At 35.2% G+C, this 14,326-nt stretch overlaps 2 protein-coding genes across 8 annotated transcripts in view; one reads left to right on the top strand and one right to left on the bottom strand.

The window, feature by feature from the left end:
- NIF3L1 (NGG1 interacting factor 3 like 1) overlaps nucleotides 1-762 on the bottom strand; it is a 43,800-nt gene extending 43,038 nt beyond the window's left edge. The window contains exon 1 of one of the 2 annotated variants that reach the window (XM_077154645.1): nucleotides 734-762. The gene's annotated coding sequence lies outside the window, so the exon portion shown is untranslated. The other variant, XM_077154647.1, reaches the window with a different exon arrangement.
- A 16-nt stretch (nucleotides 763-778) lies between these two features.
- PPIL3 (peptidylprolyl isomerase like 3) lies at nucleotides 779-12,494 on the top strand. 6 transcript variants are annotated; one of them, XM_077154638.1, is made up of 7 exons: nucleotides 779-856; nucleotides 1,716-1,793; nucleotides 2,814-2,888; nucleotides 4,085-4,178; nucleotides 4,455-4,522; nucleotides 8,334-8,452; nucleotides 11,407-12,494. In XM_077154638.1, the coding sequence occupies exons 2-7, from the start codon at nucleotides 1,791-1,793 to the stop codon at nucleotides 11,531-11,533; spliced, it is 486 nt and encodes a 161-aa protein (XP_077010753.1). In that variant the 5' UTR covers nucleotides 779-856; nucleotides 1,716-1,790; the 3' UTR covers nucleotides 11,534-12,494. The 6 variants fall into 6 exon arrangements, with proteins under 6 accessions (XP_077010753.1, XP_077010751.1, XP_077010750.1 ...); XM_077154636.1 differs by having other exon boundaries at nucleotides 790-856; nucleotides 1,655-1,793; XM_077154635.1 differs by having other exon boundaries at nucleotides 791-1,153.
- The last annotated feature ends 1,832 nt before the right edge of the window (nucleotides 12,495-14,326 follow it).

Raw genomic sequence — 14,326 nt, 5'->3', positions numbered from 1 at the left:
ACTCAAGAGATAGGAGGGGTTAAGATGTGAGGCATGTTGCCCATACAGTCTGTAAGCTTTCTGGACAACTATAACGAAAAAGAAAATGGAAATGTTGGTTTAAAAAAAAAGTGGCAGATAATGGGGAAGTGAACAAAAATTGTTAGGTGTAAAATATGAAAACTGCAAAATCAAAATCAGTAAATGTTTAACTTAAATGAAATCACAGCCAATCATAAATGTAATGAAATATTAACAATGCTTTCAAAAGCAAAATAATTTTGAACATTTCTACAGCAAAAAAATACTTAATGTGAAATATGGGTACTTTTTCAATATTTGAAGCTCACACGGTTGTCGCAAGACTTAAACAGTAAAGCATAGAGAACAGTGCCTGACCTACAGTAATTAGTGTTTGCTACTGTTAAGGTGTAGAAGCCACTTTACAACCTGCAAACTCTTCCTCTTCAGTCTCATTCCCTCTTATTTCAGTCCCACTTTAGCGCCTTTTCCAAGACAGTGAAGAACCCAGATGGCACAACAAAGAAGCCTTGGAGTGAGGACCCCCGCCCCACTAGCGCCCTGTACTGTTTCACGGCAGACCAGTTCTCTGCACTAATCTATTCTTCCGCCTCCTTTCCCCGCAGTAATCTCACAACAAACATAGCCCGCCCTAACCAGACCCTGCCCAAAACCATAGAACCCCACGCGGGTTTTTAAGCCACTCTTTACTCACGAGTTCCGAGAAACTAACCCTATAAGCGTCACTTCCGGCCTTGGCACTAGACATCCGGGCGTTGTGGGAATGGGCGGGGTTAAGGAGCCGGGCGGAAGTGGCCCAGGCCATTTCACAGGGGAACCCAAGGAGCCTATTCAGGTAGCCCAGTAGAGTCCCGATTTGCGCTTCTTGAGCAAGGACAATTATTAATAGAACTATTAATTAGGACGGTAAATTACATGGTTTTTGGAAACATCATTCTAGACGTTTGGTTTGAGCCAGGGTGGCGGGGCGACGGCGACTTGAGGAAATAAGAGGAGTCCTTCCTGCGAGGGCCCGCTCTTAATTTCCGGTATCCAAGACAGACTTCATGGCTTTGAGCCCACTGACCGTTTCGGAACCTGCGATTGTGTCTTTTCTGTTTTATGCCACTATTATGCAAACTGCAGTGAGGAAGTAAGCATGAAGTAACATTATTCATTCTTTCCTTCACTTATTCAAACGCTTCCTGAGCTCAAACTAGATATTTAAGCATTGTTTTACTTCTCAGGATACCGCTCGTGAGTATTCTGAGCGGGGAAGGTGGTGATAGAGAGATTTAGTAAATAAGAGAAGTATGTAGTATATTAGTAGTATGGGGAAAAGGAAATAGGCCAGATACGAGGGTTAAAACAATTTTAAATAACGTCGTCAGTTCATTGAGCCCTGACAGTTGAGCAGAGACTTGAAGATGAGGGAATTAATTAACCGCATGGGTGTCTGAGTGTAAGCGTTCCAGGCAAAGGCAGGAATATGACAGGCTTGTTAATGGACTTAGCAGAGGCTCCTACAGAGGAGTGAGCGAAGAAAGTAGAAGATTGGGGGCTGGACTCGTGAAGGATTTCTTAAATCACTTCTATAACTGAATTTTTGTTATTTAAGGGGTGCTATCGGAGACTTTTTCTTCCATATTTGCAGAAAAACTGAACCTCTATGAGTTAAGAGGAAAAAGAACTTATTTTTTTTCTTTGGGAAATAGAGACTCGTTTTCGAGCTTTTCTCGGGAGGACGCTGAGAAATTTAGTAACAGTGCTTCCTGAAACCATCAAAAAGAATGGTAAGTTTTATAGAATTCTATGAATACCTTTCAATATAAATAATTTTTATAAATTCAGTCCAGGAAAAAAAAGAAGTATGAAAATTTCAGCACCGAGAGGGAGAGATAGAATGTGGTAGCATATAAAGTAGAAAAACTAAAAAAATGGAAATAAGCAAAATTATTTTTCAATTCTTTAGTGTTTGAAGAGTATAATCAGGTGTAATAATTTTAATTGGACCCTTTTGCTTTGGATATAAGGAGGGCATCTAGAGCTTGGAGTAGAAAATAAGCAATGAAAATAGTGCCCCGCTCCCCATTCCCACCCCATCTATCTTTAAGCTGGCCTGCCAGATGCTGTTGTAAGAAGAGAAATTTTAAAAGGAGCTTCAAAATAGTTTTTCCACTCTCTGGAATAGGATCACAAAGTATACAAGCTACCAAACAACAGGTACTTCCTACAAAAAACAGTACAAACAAAAAATGCAGGCGAGAAAAAGCATTAATGTTACAGCTCCACATTTATAATCCAGTAGCACTGATGCTTATGTTTGTTGTCTTCAGTCAGGAAAGGAATTGGTTTTCAGCCTTGTTTCTTCACATGAATTTGCATAAGGGAAATTGTGGAATCTATGTTTTGAAAAAGTATTTTCTTACCATTTTTCAGTATTGTTAATGATGGTGGTTATTTGCTAACAACAGTAATACATAATAATTTGTTTTCATTTTACTTATGAAACAATTCAAACTTAAAATAATTATGTCCATCACAATATTTGCTTTAAATTTTTTAGTGTGTATACCATTTTACCTTAACGTGCTTATCTTCTGATGTGTTTTTTTTTTTCTGCTATTGGAATAAATTAGGGAAAGGAGTACAACTTATTTCATAGCTTCTAGGTGAACAGGTCATTACAGAAGCAGCATTTCTTTCTGTTTCTCTTATTCAATTTATCATCTTGCATTTTTAGACCAGAATAATCTAGTACAAAAAGTCATCTGAAAAAATGTCATTGACCTCACATTCTTTCTCCCTTTTAGTCTGTAACACTGCATACAGATGTAGGTGATATTAAGATAGAAGTCTTCTGTGAAAGGACACCTAAAACTTGTGAAGTAAGTACCATCACTTAGAAAAAATGAGTTAATGCACTAGTATAACCATTCTGAAATTGAATCACCTGAACAAAAAAAGAAAGTTTGTGAAATCATTGTCAGGAAATACCAGCCCTAGTAATTTCTAGCCTAATTTCCACTTACCTTTCCTGATGTCAAAGGTGGATCAAAGATAGGTATTTTTCTCTAACCATGGAGTATTTGGAATTTTTTCTTTTGATGCATTTTCCTCAGGAAACATAAATAACTGTTAGGTTATTAGATAATCTATACGTTATTTCATCTGTTTAAATGATAAGGATTTTATTTTATTTTTTTGCTGAATTTAATCCTAAAGTTCTTGCTTGGTTGGTGGAAAACAAATTCGTGGGCTCAGTAGGCCTTCTTGACCCAGTGCTTTGGAAACCTAAGCCTGTAGCTTAGAGGGGAAAAATTGTTGGCTAAAAGAAATAATTAAATTCGAATACTTATTTGAATATTTCTGTGCATGGCAGTGTGTTAAATATAAAGATGATACTGTTCTAGCTGTGTATACTCACTTATTCAATGACTATTTATGAAAGACTGTCTTGCCATGGGGATATAGTGATAAGCAGGAGGCATTCCTTGCTCCTCATGGAGCTTATATTCTAGCTGGGAAGACAGGCAGGGGAAAAAACTTAAGTAAATCTAGAAAATGGTAATGCCAAGTGGGATTGAGAACAATGGGAAAGAACTGTTTAAGAGAGGAAGGTGAGGGCATGAAGTTTTAGCCAAGAAAGTGGTGAATAAATTGAGTCCAGAATGTAACAAAGGACTCTCATCATGGAAAGAGATAGAAGAAGAACAATTCAGGTATTGAAACAGCAGGTACAAAAGCCCTGAGGTGGAAAAGCCCATCTCTTTTGGATGAATTGTCAGAAGATTGATGGGATTAATGTAGTAAACACAGGGAAGGGGGCATTATCATATGAGATATTTAAGGTACTGGTCATGCAGGACCTATTAGACCCTACTAAGGATTTTGTATTTTATTCCAAGAGCAGAAGGAAGCCATTTGAAGTGTTTTAAGCAGGAAAGTGACATTAGTCAAAGTAATGCCAAAAAGAAGTCATAGTTTAAATATGTTATCATGTATTCCGTAAATATGATTGGTGGTTTTTCTTTAACATGTTTCTACTACATCATTTCTCAATCATTGTTTTTACTGTCTTCAGAATTTCTTGGCTCTTTGTGCCAGTAATTACTACAGTGGCTGTATATTTCATAGAAATATCAAGGGTTTCATGGTTCAAACAGGAGATCCAACAGGTAAGTTATTCTACTAATTAATATCTAGGGAATTTGGGTATATAATGTGAAGGGGGTAGAAGAAGAATTAAAAATAAAAGCATGTGGAGATTTTATAACCAGGCTACCTTCCTATAATAAAGCAGAAGCTATTAGTACCTACTCCTAAAACGAGCCCTTAAGTTTTAAAAAAGGTACATAAGGGTCTCTAACACACACATACACACACATGCACCCATGAACGTTTTTTCAACTTTAATTAGATACTCCTTTTGTTTTACTTGATTTGTAATATAGGTACTGGAAGAGGAGGTATCAGTATCTGGGGCAAGAAGTTTGAGGATGAATACAGTGAATATCTTAAGGTATATCCCCAATGCTTCACAGTCAGTTTTCTAATGCCTTAATTACCCTTGATAATTTTGATGTATATATTATAGTAAGAGAAGTTAGCATCATTTTTGTGTTTTTTGTACACTTGGTAAGTAATGTCAGAGAGAAAATGTAAATAGCAGTTCTAGCCTAACATATGTAGTGAAATTTCACCATCACATGGCTCTCACTATTATGTAAGTTCATCTTTGGGTCCGACCTGAAATGTTTAATTGTAATGTACCCAAGGAGCTGAATGTCTCACCGTAGACCTGAGGTAGAATGATTTGAGAGTGGGTAGAAAAGACTATCAAACCTCCTGGTTGAAGATATTGCCCACTATTGAGCTTTTCATACTTTTGTCATCTTCCATTAGATGTGTGAATATTCCTGTATTAACTTTACCTAATGTGCACAATAGATCTCAGTTGGCTTAAGAGAAGTACATATGAACAAACCTTCGCTGTATTAAAGTTAGAAGTTTTTATTTCCTTTATTATATTTTTTTCTGTAATTTTCAAAACTTCTGAAGGATATATGTTTCTAAAACTCAGCTCCACTTCCCAGAAATAACTGCAGTTAACAGTTTATTGTGTGGTCTTTCAGACTTTAAATCTGCATAGAATTATTTAAAAATTCTGCCAATCAGAATATGTAATTTAATGTATTATATTGCAGTTACATTAAATTATACCTAGCAGAAAATTCTGAAAAAAAATTGATTGCAGTGTTTTTACCTCATAATTTTGAGATCAGAGGTAATATATCTCCTTTTTGCTCATCTATCATAAGGAGATCTTATTTTTGTTATGGGTGTTAAAGTTGGGAGATGATAAACAGTTTTAAAAGTCATCCATTTCCTATATTAGAACTAAGTTCTTTTTTTAGGCATTAATTAATGATTGCTCTCATAGCACTGATCAAGCATCCAAAAGTGATTTTCAATCCTGACTGTGGCAGAATCACCTATGAAAGTTGTGAAAATTTTGACTATGGAAGGCCTTACTCCCCTAAAAATTGAGAAAAATAGTCAGAATGACTGCTTAGGACCATGACTATATTTTAAGATCCCCCAGGCAATTCTTATGCAGCCAGGGTTAGGATTGTGCATCCTGGGGCTTGTCCCTATGAAACTGACTCTTGTAAAGGAGAAGCTAAGCCTACTTATAATTATGCTTAAGAGTCACCCCAAGAGAACCTCTTCTGATGCTCTGATATGGCCCCTATTTTTAAACCAACTTGGCAGGTAAACTTACTGCCCTCCCTCCAACATGGGACATGACTCCCAGGGGTATAAATTTCCCTAACAACATGGGATATGACTCCTGGGGATGAACTAGGACCCAGCATTATGGGGTTGAGAAAGCCTTCTTGAACAAAAGGGGGAAGAAAAAAATGAGACAAAATAAAGTTTCAGTGGCTGAGAGATTTCAAACGGAGTTTAGAGGTTATTTGTACACAATATATAGATACCTCTTTTTTTAGGTTCTGGTGTATTGGAGTGGCTAGTGGGAAGCACTGAAACTGTTGAGCTGTATTCCAGTAGCCTTGATTCTTGAAGATGATTTTAGTTGTTTTTTTTTTGTTTGTTTTTTTTTTTTTTACATGGGCAGGCACCAGAAATTGAACCCGGGTCTCTGGCATGGCAGGCAAGAACTCTGCCACTGTGCCACCATCGCCCACCCAGAAGATGATTTTATACCTATATAGCTTTTACAGTGTGTCTGTGTGGTTGTGAAAAACCTTGTGTCTGACACACCCTTTATCCAGGGTATGGACAGATGAGTAAAAAAATAAGGACAAAAAATAAATAAATAATGCAAGGATGGATAAAGGGTAAAAAAATTGGGTAGATTCCAGTACTAGTGGTTATTAAGAAGGAGGGGTAATGGATATAGGATGTATGAGTTTTTTCTTTTGTCTTTTTTATTTCTTTTTTTGAAATGCAAATGTTTAAAAATTATCATAGTGATTAATACACAACTATGTAATGGTATTGTGAGTCATTGATTGTATAGTTTGGATGGATTGCATGGTACTTGATGATATCTCAAAAAAAAATTTTTTTAAAAACTGTTGTCTTATACACTAAGATTGATGATGTATATGAATATACACATACTTTGAAATGATTCAGTAATTCCATTCCCAGATGTTTGCCCTAAAGAAACTCTAGTACCTGTGCATCTGGAGACATGTACAACAATATTCCTAAAGTACTATTCATAATCACACAATGTAGACACAACAGATGTCCATTGATCATAGACTGGGTAGATTGTAGTATATTTGATAATGGAATATTATATAGCAGTGGAAACCAGTGAACTACAGCTACATATTCATATATGAGTCTTAGAAATAGGATATTAGGCATAAATAGCAAGTCCCAGAAAACTATAAATAAAATGAAACCATTTTATCCAGCTCAGAAATAAGCATACAGAAACAATGTATTGTTTAGGCATATATAAATACTTTGGAATAGTTGTTACCTGGAGAATTGAGGGTTGGGATGAAAAGGAACACAGGCAACACTATTTATAAATTCTAATTCTTAAAGTTGGGAATTAGGTTAATGGGTGCTTGTTTTTTTAACTTACAAGTGGTACATATATTCTTTTATATGTGTTGAATATTATATTTGATTGGTAGCAACCTTTTAGGGGGACTGCGGGGTTGACATCTTGATGTAACTACATCTCAAGAGTTTGTCTAATTTCACCTGTTGAACAGCTAAAAAAATAGCTATCTGTTGAGTTACCCATTATGTATTTTATACGTGGGCCCCTTCCTATAACATGGTTCTTGGTCATGTTTCAAGCTTTCTTATCATTAAGATCCTTCTAATTCTTGTATACGGTTGTTTGCTTAACAAATAGTATCATAAATATTAGCACTGAATAAGACCTTCCTTAGATCATCCAATCCTGGAGCCCTGAACTTAGTGCCCATGGACAAATGACCCATATTCTCTTTGGCCATTAGTTTAAAAAATATATATTAAATACCTTTAGGTGAGAGATGCACTATTTTGCCAGGTCCATCACTCCTTAAAAAAAACTCCTTAACTCTGCCCAGTTATCAGTTTATTATCTGTCTGGCTCTTTTTTTTTCATTTTTTACTAATTTTTAAATTTTTTTAAAAATATAACAAACTAACACAAACATTCTTAACTTATGATCATTCCATTCTACATATCAGTAATTCACAATATGATCACATAATTGCATATTCATCATCCTGATCATTTCTTAGAACATTTGCATTAATTCAGGAAAAGAAAGAAAAAGAAAACAAAAAGATTCATACATATCATACCCCTTACCCCTCCCTTTCATTGATCACTAGCATTTGAATTATGAATAGACCCCTGAAATAGACTAGTCGCCCTTCTTTTACCAATAAGGAAACTAGTGAATCCAGCATATATGTGAAAACATCGTGGGGATTTTGGTTTTGTGTCTACCCAATTGTGTCATGCCAGCACACTATTGCTTAATATAAATCTAAGGATTATTTCTATTGTATATTGATATTGTTGAAAATGTTTGTGGCAATACTTCTCCATAAGGAAAATTGATTAGGGGTTATAATATGAAAAATAAAGAATTTACATACAAGTTTTCAGGGATCCAGATAATACTCAAACTGAACATTGGGATAAATTATAATAGAAGCTAGTTAATCTTTTCTTAGTCTCTTAAATATTGGGAAGATAAACAGTGTAATTCTTTTTCCAGTCCTGTATTTGGAATATTGATGTATAAACATAGTTAAATACATACTTTGGTCTTTTTCAGCACAATGTTAGAGGAGTTGTATCCATGGCTAATAATGGCCCAAACACCAATGGATCCCAGTTCTTCATTACCTATGGCAAGCAGCCACATTTGGACATGAAGTACACAGTATTTGGAAAGTAAGTGTTCTGATTGTGGTTTTACTTGGTATTTCAATGCAAGGAATGCCTATGAGTGGCTGTGATAGTAACATAACTAATATTGCAGAGAGTAATGTGAGAACTAATTGTTTAGATCCGCCCCTTACTTGCCCTGTGACCTTGGGAAAGTTATAACCTCTCTGAGCTTCGTGTCTTTTTTTTTGTAAAAATGTGGCCAATACTTTTTTTTCAGGACCATTATATAAATTAATAGTAATGTATCTGTCTTCATTAAGGATAACATTTGGCTGCAACTAACAGATCTGGAAAACAGTAGCTTAAACAAGATGGTATCCAAGACTGATATGGTGGTTCCATTATGTCATCAATGTTCCAGGAGCTTCTGTTTTTATTCTCTACCATCTTTACCGTCTATCTTCAAGCTCACCTCCCAATCATAATATGGGCACCATAGCTCCAGTCAAAACATCTGTGCTCTGGGCAGAAAGAAGGAAGGACAAAAGGTGCTTGCCAGCTAAGTTAGCCCGTTTTTAAAGAGCTTTCCTGGAGAACCTAGAACTTACTAATGTGGCCACCCCCAACCTACAGGGAAGACTGGGAAATATTTTTTAGCAGAAACATTGCCACCCTCAGTAAAACTGGGATTCTATGAGTAAGAAGGGGATCATGATCCTAGGGAAACATATTTAGCAGTCTCGGCCAGAATGTCTGTTGCCAAGTACTATACCTGGGAGTTGCTTTTACAAATCAGTGGTAAGTCAATCTGTTTATTCAAAAAAAGATTTACCTTTATCAATAAACGAAGGCATTGTTCTATAGTTTGTTTTATTTATCAGTTTGGATGGCAAAATTAGGTTGATTAAAAAATAGAAAACTGGGTGCATTGGTGGTTCAGTGGTAGAATGCTCGTCTTTCATACATGAGACCCGGGTTCAATTTCCGGACCATGCATCCCCCCCCCCCCAAAAAAAAATTCTACATCTCCTTTTCATCTCATATATATATATATACATCTATTTTATAGATTATTAATAATCACTGAAATTAATGAGATATTACAGCATCTAGTGGTCCCTATATGTAGATAACCCAGGTTCCCTTTCTTTTTTTTCCCTTAATCCATTCAGAATTATTGCAGTAATTAGTAATTATCTTATTGGATTTATGACAAAACTTAGATCCATTAGCTCCTTGAAATTGAATGCAATGTTATGCGTATATGTACACACATTTTTTCTGGGGAGTTGGTCCATATCTTTCTTCATATTCTATAAAGGGCCCATCTCCCAGAAACTTGACTGGACTGACCCTGCTTCAATTCTACTTTCTCTTTTTCCCAAGACCTTTGTTTTCTATATCCTGTTTCTGTTACTAACCCAGAAGTGGTAAAGGCTTTAGAATTTAGACTCTAAAGTCTAAATTGTCTTGCATTTTGGAGTAAAATAAAAAAGTTTTGATTATTCTGGTTATTGTTCCTGATATCCTTTCTATGGCAGTCTTATCTAAAGTACCATTTTAGTGAAAATGCAAAATGAAATCTAAGTCTGTTTTTTTATGTACATACTATAAATCCTGTGAATGTGTTTGAGTTACCCTAAGAGGTTGTTCTAGTTTGCTAGCTGCCGGAATGCAATATACCAGAAACGGAATGGCTTTTAAAGGGGGTGATTTAATGAGATGCTAGTTTACAGTTCTAAGGCTGAGAAAATGTCCCCATTACAACAAGCCTATAGTAATGTCCAATCAAAGGCATCCAGGGAAAGATACCTTGGTTCAAGAAGGCCGATGAAGTTCAGTTTTTAGTCCATGGAAATGTCCCAATTAAAGCAGAAATATCTAATTTAAGGCATCCAAGGAGAGATACCTTGATTAAGGAAGGCTGATGAAGTTCAGGGTTTGTCTCTCATCTGGAAAGGCACATGGCGATCACAGTCAAGGTTTCTCTCTTGACTGGAAGGACACACGGTCAATGAACACAGCATCATCTGCTAGCTTCCTCTCCAGCTCCCTAGGAGGTGTTTTCCTTCATCTCCAAAAGTTGCTGGCTGGTAGACTCTCTGCTTCGTGGTTCTGTGGTGTTCTCTGTTGTGGCTTTCTTGTGGCTCTGTCGTTCTTCTCTGCTGTCTCTGAATCTCCCACTTTCTCCAAAATGGTTCCTCTTTTATAGGATTCCAGTAAAGTAATCAAGACCCACCTAGAATGGGTGGAGACACATCTCCACCTAATCCAGTGTAACAACCACTCTTGACTGAGTCACATCTCCAGGGAGATAATCTAATTAAAGTTTCCAACATACATACAGTACTGAATAGTGATTAGAAGAAGTGGCTGCCTTTACAAAATGGGATTAGGATTAAAACATGGCTTTTCTAGGGTACATACATCCTGGCAAACCAGCACAGCTCTCAATATTTTTTTTTCTGGTGGAAATATGAAATAAGTTTGCTGGAGGCTGTCAATCTTTCCTAGTTTTATTATTACTGCTTATTGTTATTGTCCAGAAACAAAAAGTAGACACCATATCTTTACAATAAAATAGAAAGTGGCCTCCTACTTCAGGATTTTCAGAGTAGGACTACATTGATAATAATAGTATCATCCCTACAGACTTTTCTCTGCTAATTTCCTATAGCAAAGAAATCCTTATAACTGGTGAAATTGGTCCCATTTGTAGCTATTGTGTGACTGTGAATGGGACAGAATATAGTTGTTTAGGTACTATGGAGGAAATGTTTTTAGACAATGCCAATGTTGACTAAGAGTATAGAAATTAACCTTTATTTCTGAATTTTGACCCGTATCTATGGCAGAAAATCAAATCAATAAATATTTTGCTGTAAACTCAACTAGGGAACTCAAAGAACTGTAAGACATGGTCCTTTTCTCTTCAAGAGACTATAATTTCTATAGATACTTGAGTATTATGTTTCAATCTGAGGAAACTTTCAAACATTATACTGTTTCTCTTTCAGGGTAATAGATGGTCTAGAGACTCTAGATGAATTGGAGAAGTTACCAGTAAATGAGAAGACCTATCGACCTCTTAATGATGTACACATCAAGGACATAACTATTCATGCCAATCCATTTGCTCAGTAGCTATAATACATCTGAACAAATACTTGGCAAGCTGTTCGTGGAACACACCTACTGTGCTTTACCCAGTTTTAATTATGTCAGAGATTGCATGATGCTTCTACTTGTTTACAGCTGAGCTCTTCTATGAGTGGGTAGAACCAAAGGGATATAAACAGCTTTTATCACCACTCTTAGGAACATATACTTACTACTGTATATGTTATCCAATGTATTTCTTTAATTTTAATATTAAAAAACTTCTTTTAATTTTTGTTATAAAAAATTGTATTTCTAATTGCCAAGAACTTTTATTAAATCAGGCATTTTTTAAGCATTCTAATTAAATTATCCTACCATATCTAGTCCATATCCAAAAAGTATTATTTTCTATTAACTGTTGTTCATCCTGTGCAATTAGAAAGAGCAGGAACAAGATAAAGGATTTGTGTAGAAAGACCATCGAATCCACTTGTTTTCTCTGATCTTTAGATTTACAGTAAAGGCTCTCTTAGAAGTCCTGGAATATAGTAAATAGCATTTCCCAACAGTTTGGCCGTGGAACAATTTGTTAAGGTGTAACTTTTGAGGTACTGCAGGATAGAGTTCTACAGAACATCCATTTACAAATCTGTGAATTGGTTAAAAGTACCTTATGGCTACAACTAATTGCTGCAATGTATTTTGAAATCTATGGCTTTTTGGTATATAATTTATTTTTCACAAAAAGGGGAAAAAAAGAGGAGGAGTAAAATAGAGAAGATAGGATTTAACAAATGAATAGGACTGCTGAATCAATAAATTGATATTTCTTTCAGCTCCAGTGTCTTGGAGCAGCTAAAAAAAAAAATGAAAAATCGTGTAACTGTAACCCATACCAAACTTTAAAATCTGTTATATAGCTACTTGTCAAAATGTATTTGGAAATGTATTACTTTTTTGTATATATGTTATTTTTGCACAATAAAAAACAGTTTAAAAAGAACTTTATGGCCTCCCAGTCTATGTTTTGTTTTTTGCTTTTTTTTTAACAAAGCAAAGAGAGAAAAAAGCAATAGTTTCAAAGCCCTCTTCAACAAGTAGTTACAGGACAGATCCCATAGTTTGTCATGGGCCACCATGCCATCCTCTCAAATTTTTCCTTCTAGCTGCTCCAGAATATAGGAGACTAGAAGGAATAAATATATACTTTTTTAATCATCACAGTTGTCTTCTTTTGTGTGTGTGTGTGTGTGTGTGTGTGAAAAATAACATATATACAAAAAAACAATAAATTTCAAAGCACAGCACAACAATCAGTTGTAGAACACATTTCAAAGTTTGGTATGGCTTACAATTCCACAGTTTTAGGTTTTTACTTCTAGCTGTTCTAAGATACTGGACACTAAAAGAAATATCAGTTTAATGATTCAAGAACCATATTCGTTTGTTAAACCCTTGATACTTTCTTAACTATAATTTAGGAATGGTTTTGGAAGTTTTTTTGGAATTCAGCCATGACCATTGTTTTTGGCTGTTTTGCACTACAATGGCAGAATTGAGTGGTTGTGACAGAGATATGACCTGCAAGCCTAAAATATTTACTGTCTGGCCCTCTAAGAAAAAGTTTACCACCCCCTGCTAGACTATCAGAAGTTTCTAGATAACCATGGTATCACAGAAAAGGGAGCTGGATGAGCTTAAGGGATGGAATAGTATAATCAAATTATACCTTATACTTCCTTAACCAATCTAAAACTGTACCTGCCTCTGTCACTGCCCTTAGAATGCTTAGGTCTTATTAGATCTTTGTGGAATGGATATTCCAATAAATTGGTTTGCAGACTTTTTGTTAACAGTAAATTGAAGTTTACAGCTTATACCTTGATTGAACTTGTGTATTTTCCAAATCTACTTTGCAACACATTTATAATCTCTATGTTGGGTAAATCTGAAGACATCTATTCTCATTTTTATTTGAACAACTGAAACTAGTAAAAATAATTTATATATTTTTAATATTGAGCCTCTTCCAGGCTTGGATACAAAGGTGCATAGGACACTGCCTGCCCTTGGGATGCTCACAGATATAAACAATAAAATCACAATGCAGAGGGACCAACTGTTAATCAGCTTAAAATAAATACTTCAATTACTATTTCATTAGTCAGTTGGAAAAAAACAACTAGTGGTTCTTTTCAATAAAATTTGTACAATTTGTAAGTAGTGTAGTGATAGTGGGATCTCATAATAATATCAAAGCTATCTAGAAAAATAATGAAAGATTTTTTTTAATAAATTACAATTAAAAAAAAGCCCTAATCTTCATAATGTTGCAAGTATTCGAACTGTGGTGGTGTCAAGATAAAGCTAGAGTTACAGAACAAGAGTGTCAATAAACAGCATGTATGTTAAAAGTTCAATATCCCATTAAAGCAGCATCTAAAATCTTTAAGAAAGGGAAGGATTACTCCATAATGATCTTAAATGATATGGGGGAAAAAATTACAGATGGATAAGAGTTGTTTTACTAAAGAAAACACCAGAAAAACCTAAAACATTTCAAAGAATTACCTTCAAGTTTCTGAAGAGAAAAAGAAATTCTCAGCTTCTAAACATCACATAGGTAATGATGGGACAGGTTTAACCACATGAAAATTAAAAACTTTTTTCCAATTAAAAAACTTAAAGGATACTTGCTAGTCCAATGTAACTGTTATCCTCCAAAGATTGGAAATCCTTAAATTTTATTAAGTTATTGTGCTAAATATATCCTCAACAGCTATAGATAAATCTCACAAGTTACTGTGATAGGATTTCTCTTTGAAATCTTTACCT

This window comes from Tamandua tetradactyla, chromosome 3 (assembly GCF_023851605.1).
Source record: "Tamandua tetradactyla isolate mTamTet1 chromosome 3, mTamTet1.pri, whole genome shotgun sequence".
Lineage (NCBI taxonomy): Eukaryota > Metazoa > Chordata > Mammalia > Pilosa > Myrmecophagidae > Tamandua > Tamandua tetradactyla.
The sequence above is the reverse complement of the archived record's forward strand: the minus strand, read 5'-3'. Positions and strand labels throughout refer to the sequence as shown.

What these genes read in the sequence shown, in the direction of transcription:
- PPIL3 (XM_077154638.1), top strand. An exon ending in GGACACCTAAAACTTGTGAA is followed by an intron (nt 2,889 to 4,084) that starts GTAAGTACCATC and finishes TACTGTCTTCAG; the next exon opens with AATTTCTTGGCTCTTTGTGC. An exon ending in AAGTACACAGTATTTGGAAA is followed by an intron (nt 8,453 to 11,406) that starts GTAAGTGTTCTG and finishes TTTCTCTTTCAG; the next exon opens with GGTAATAGATGGTCTAGAGA.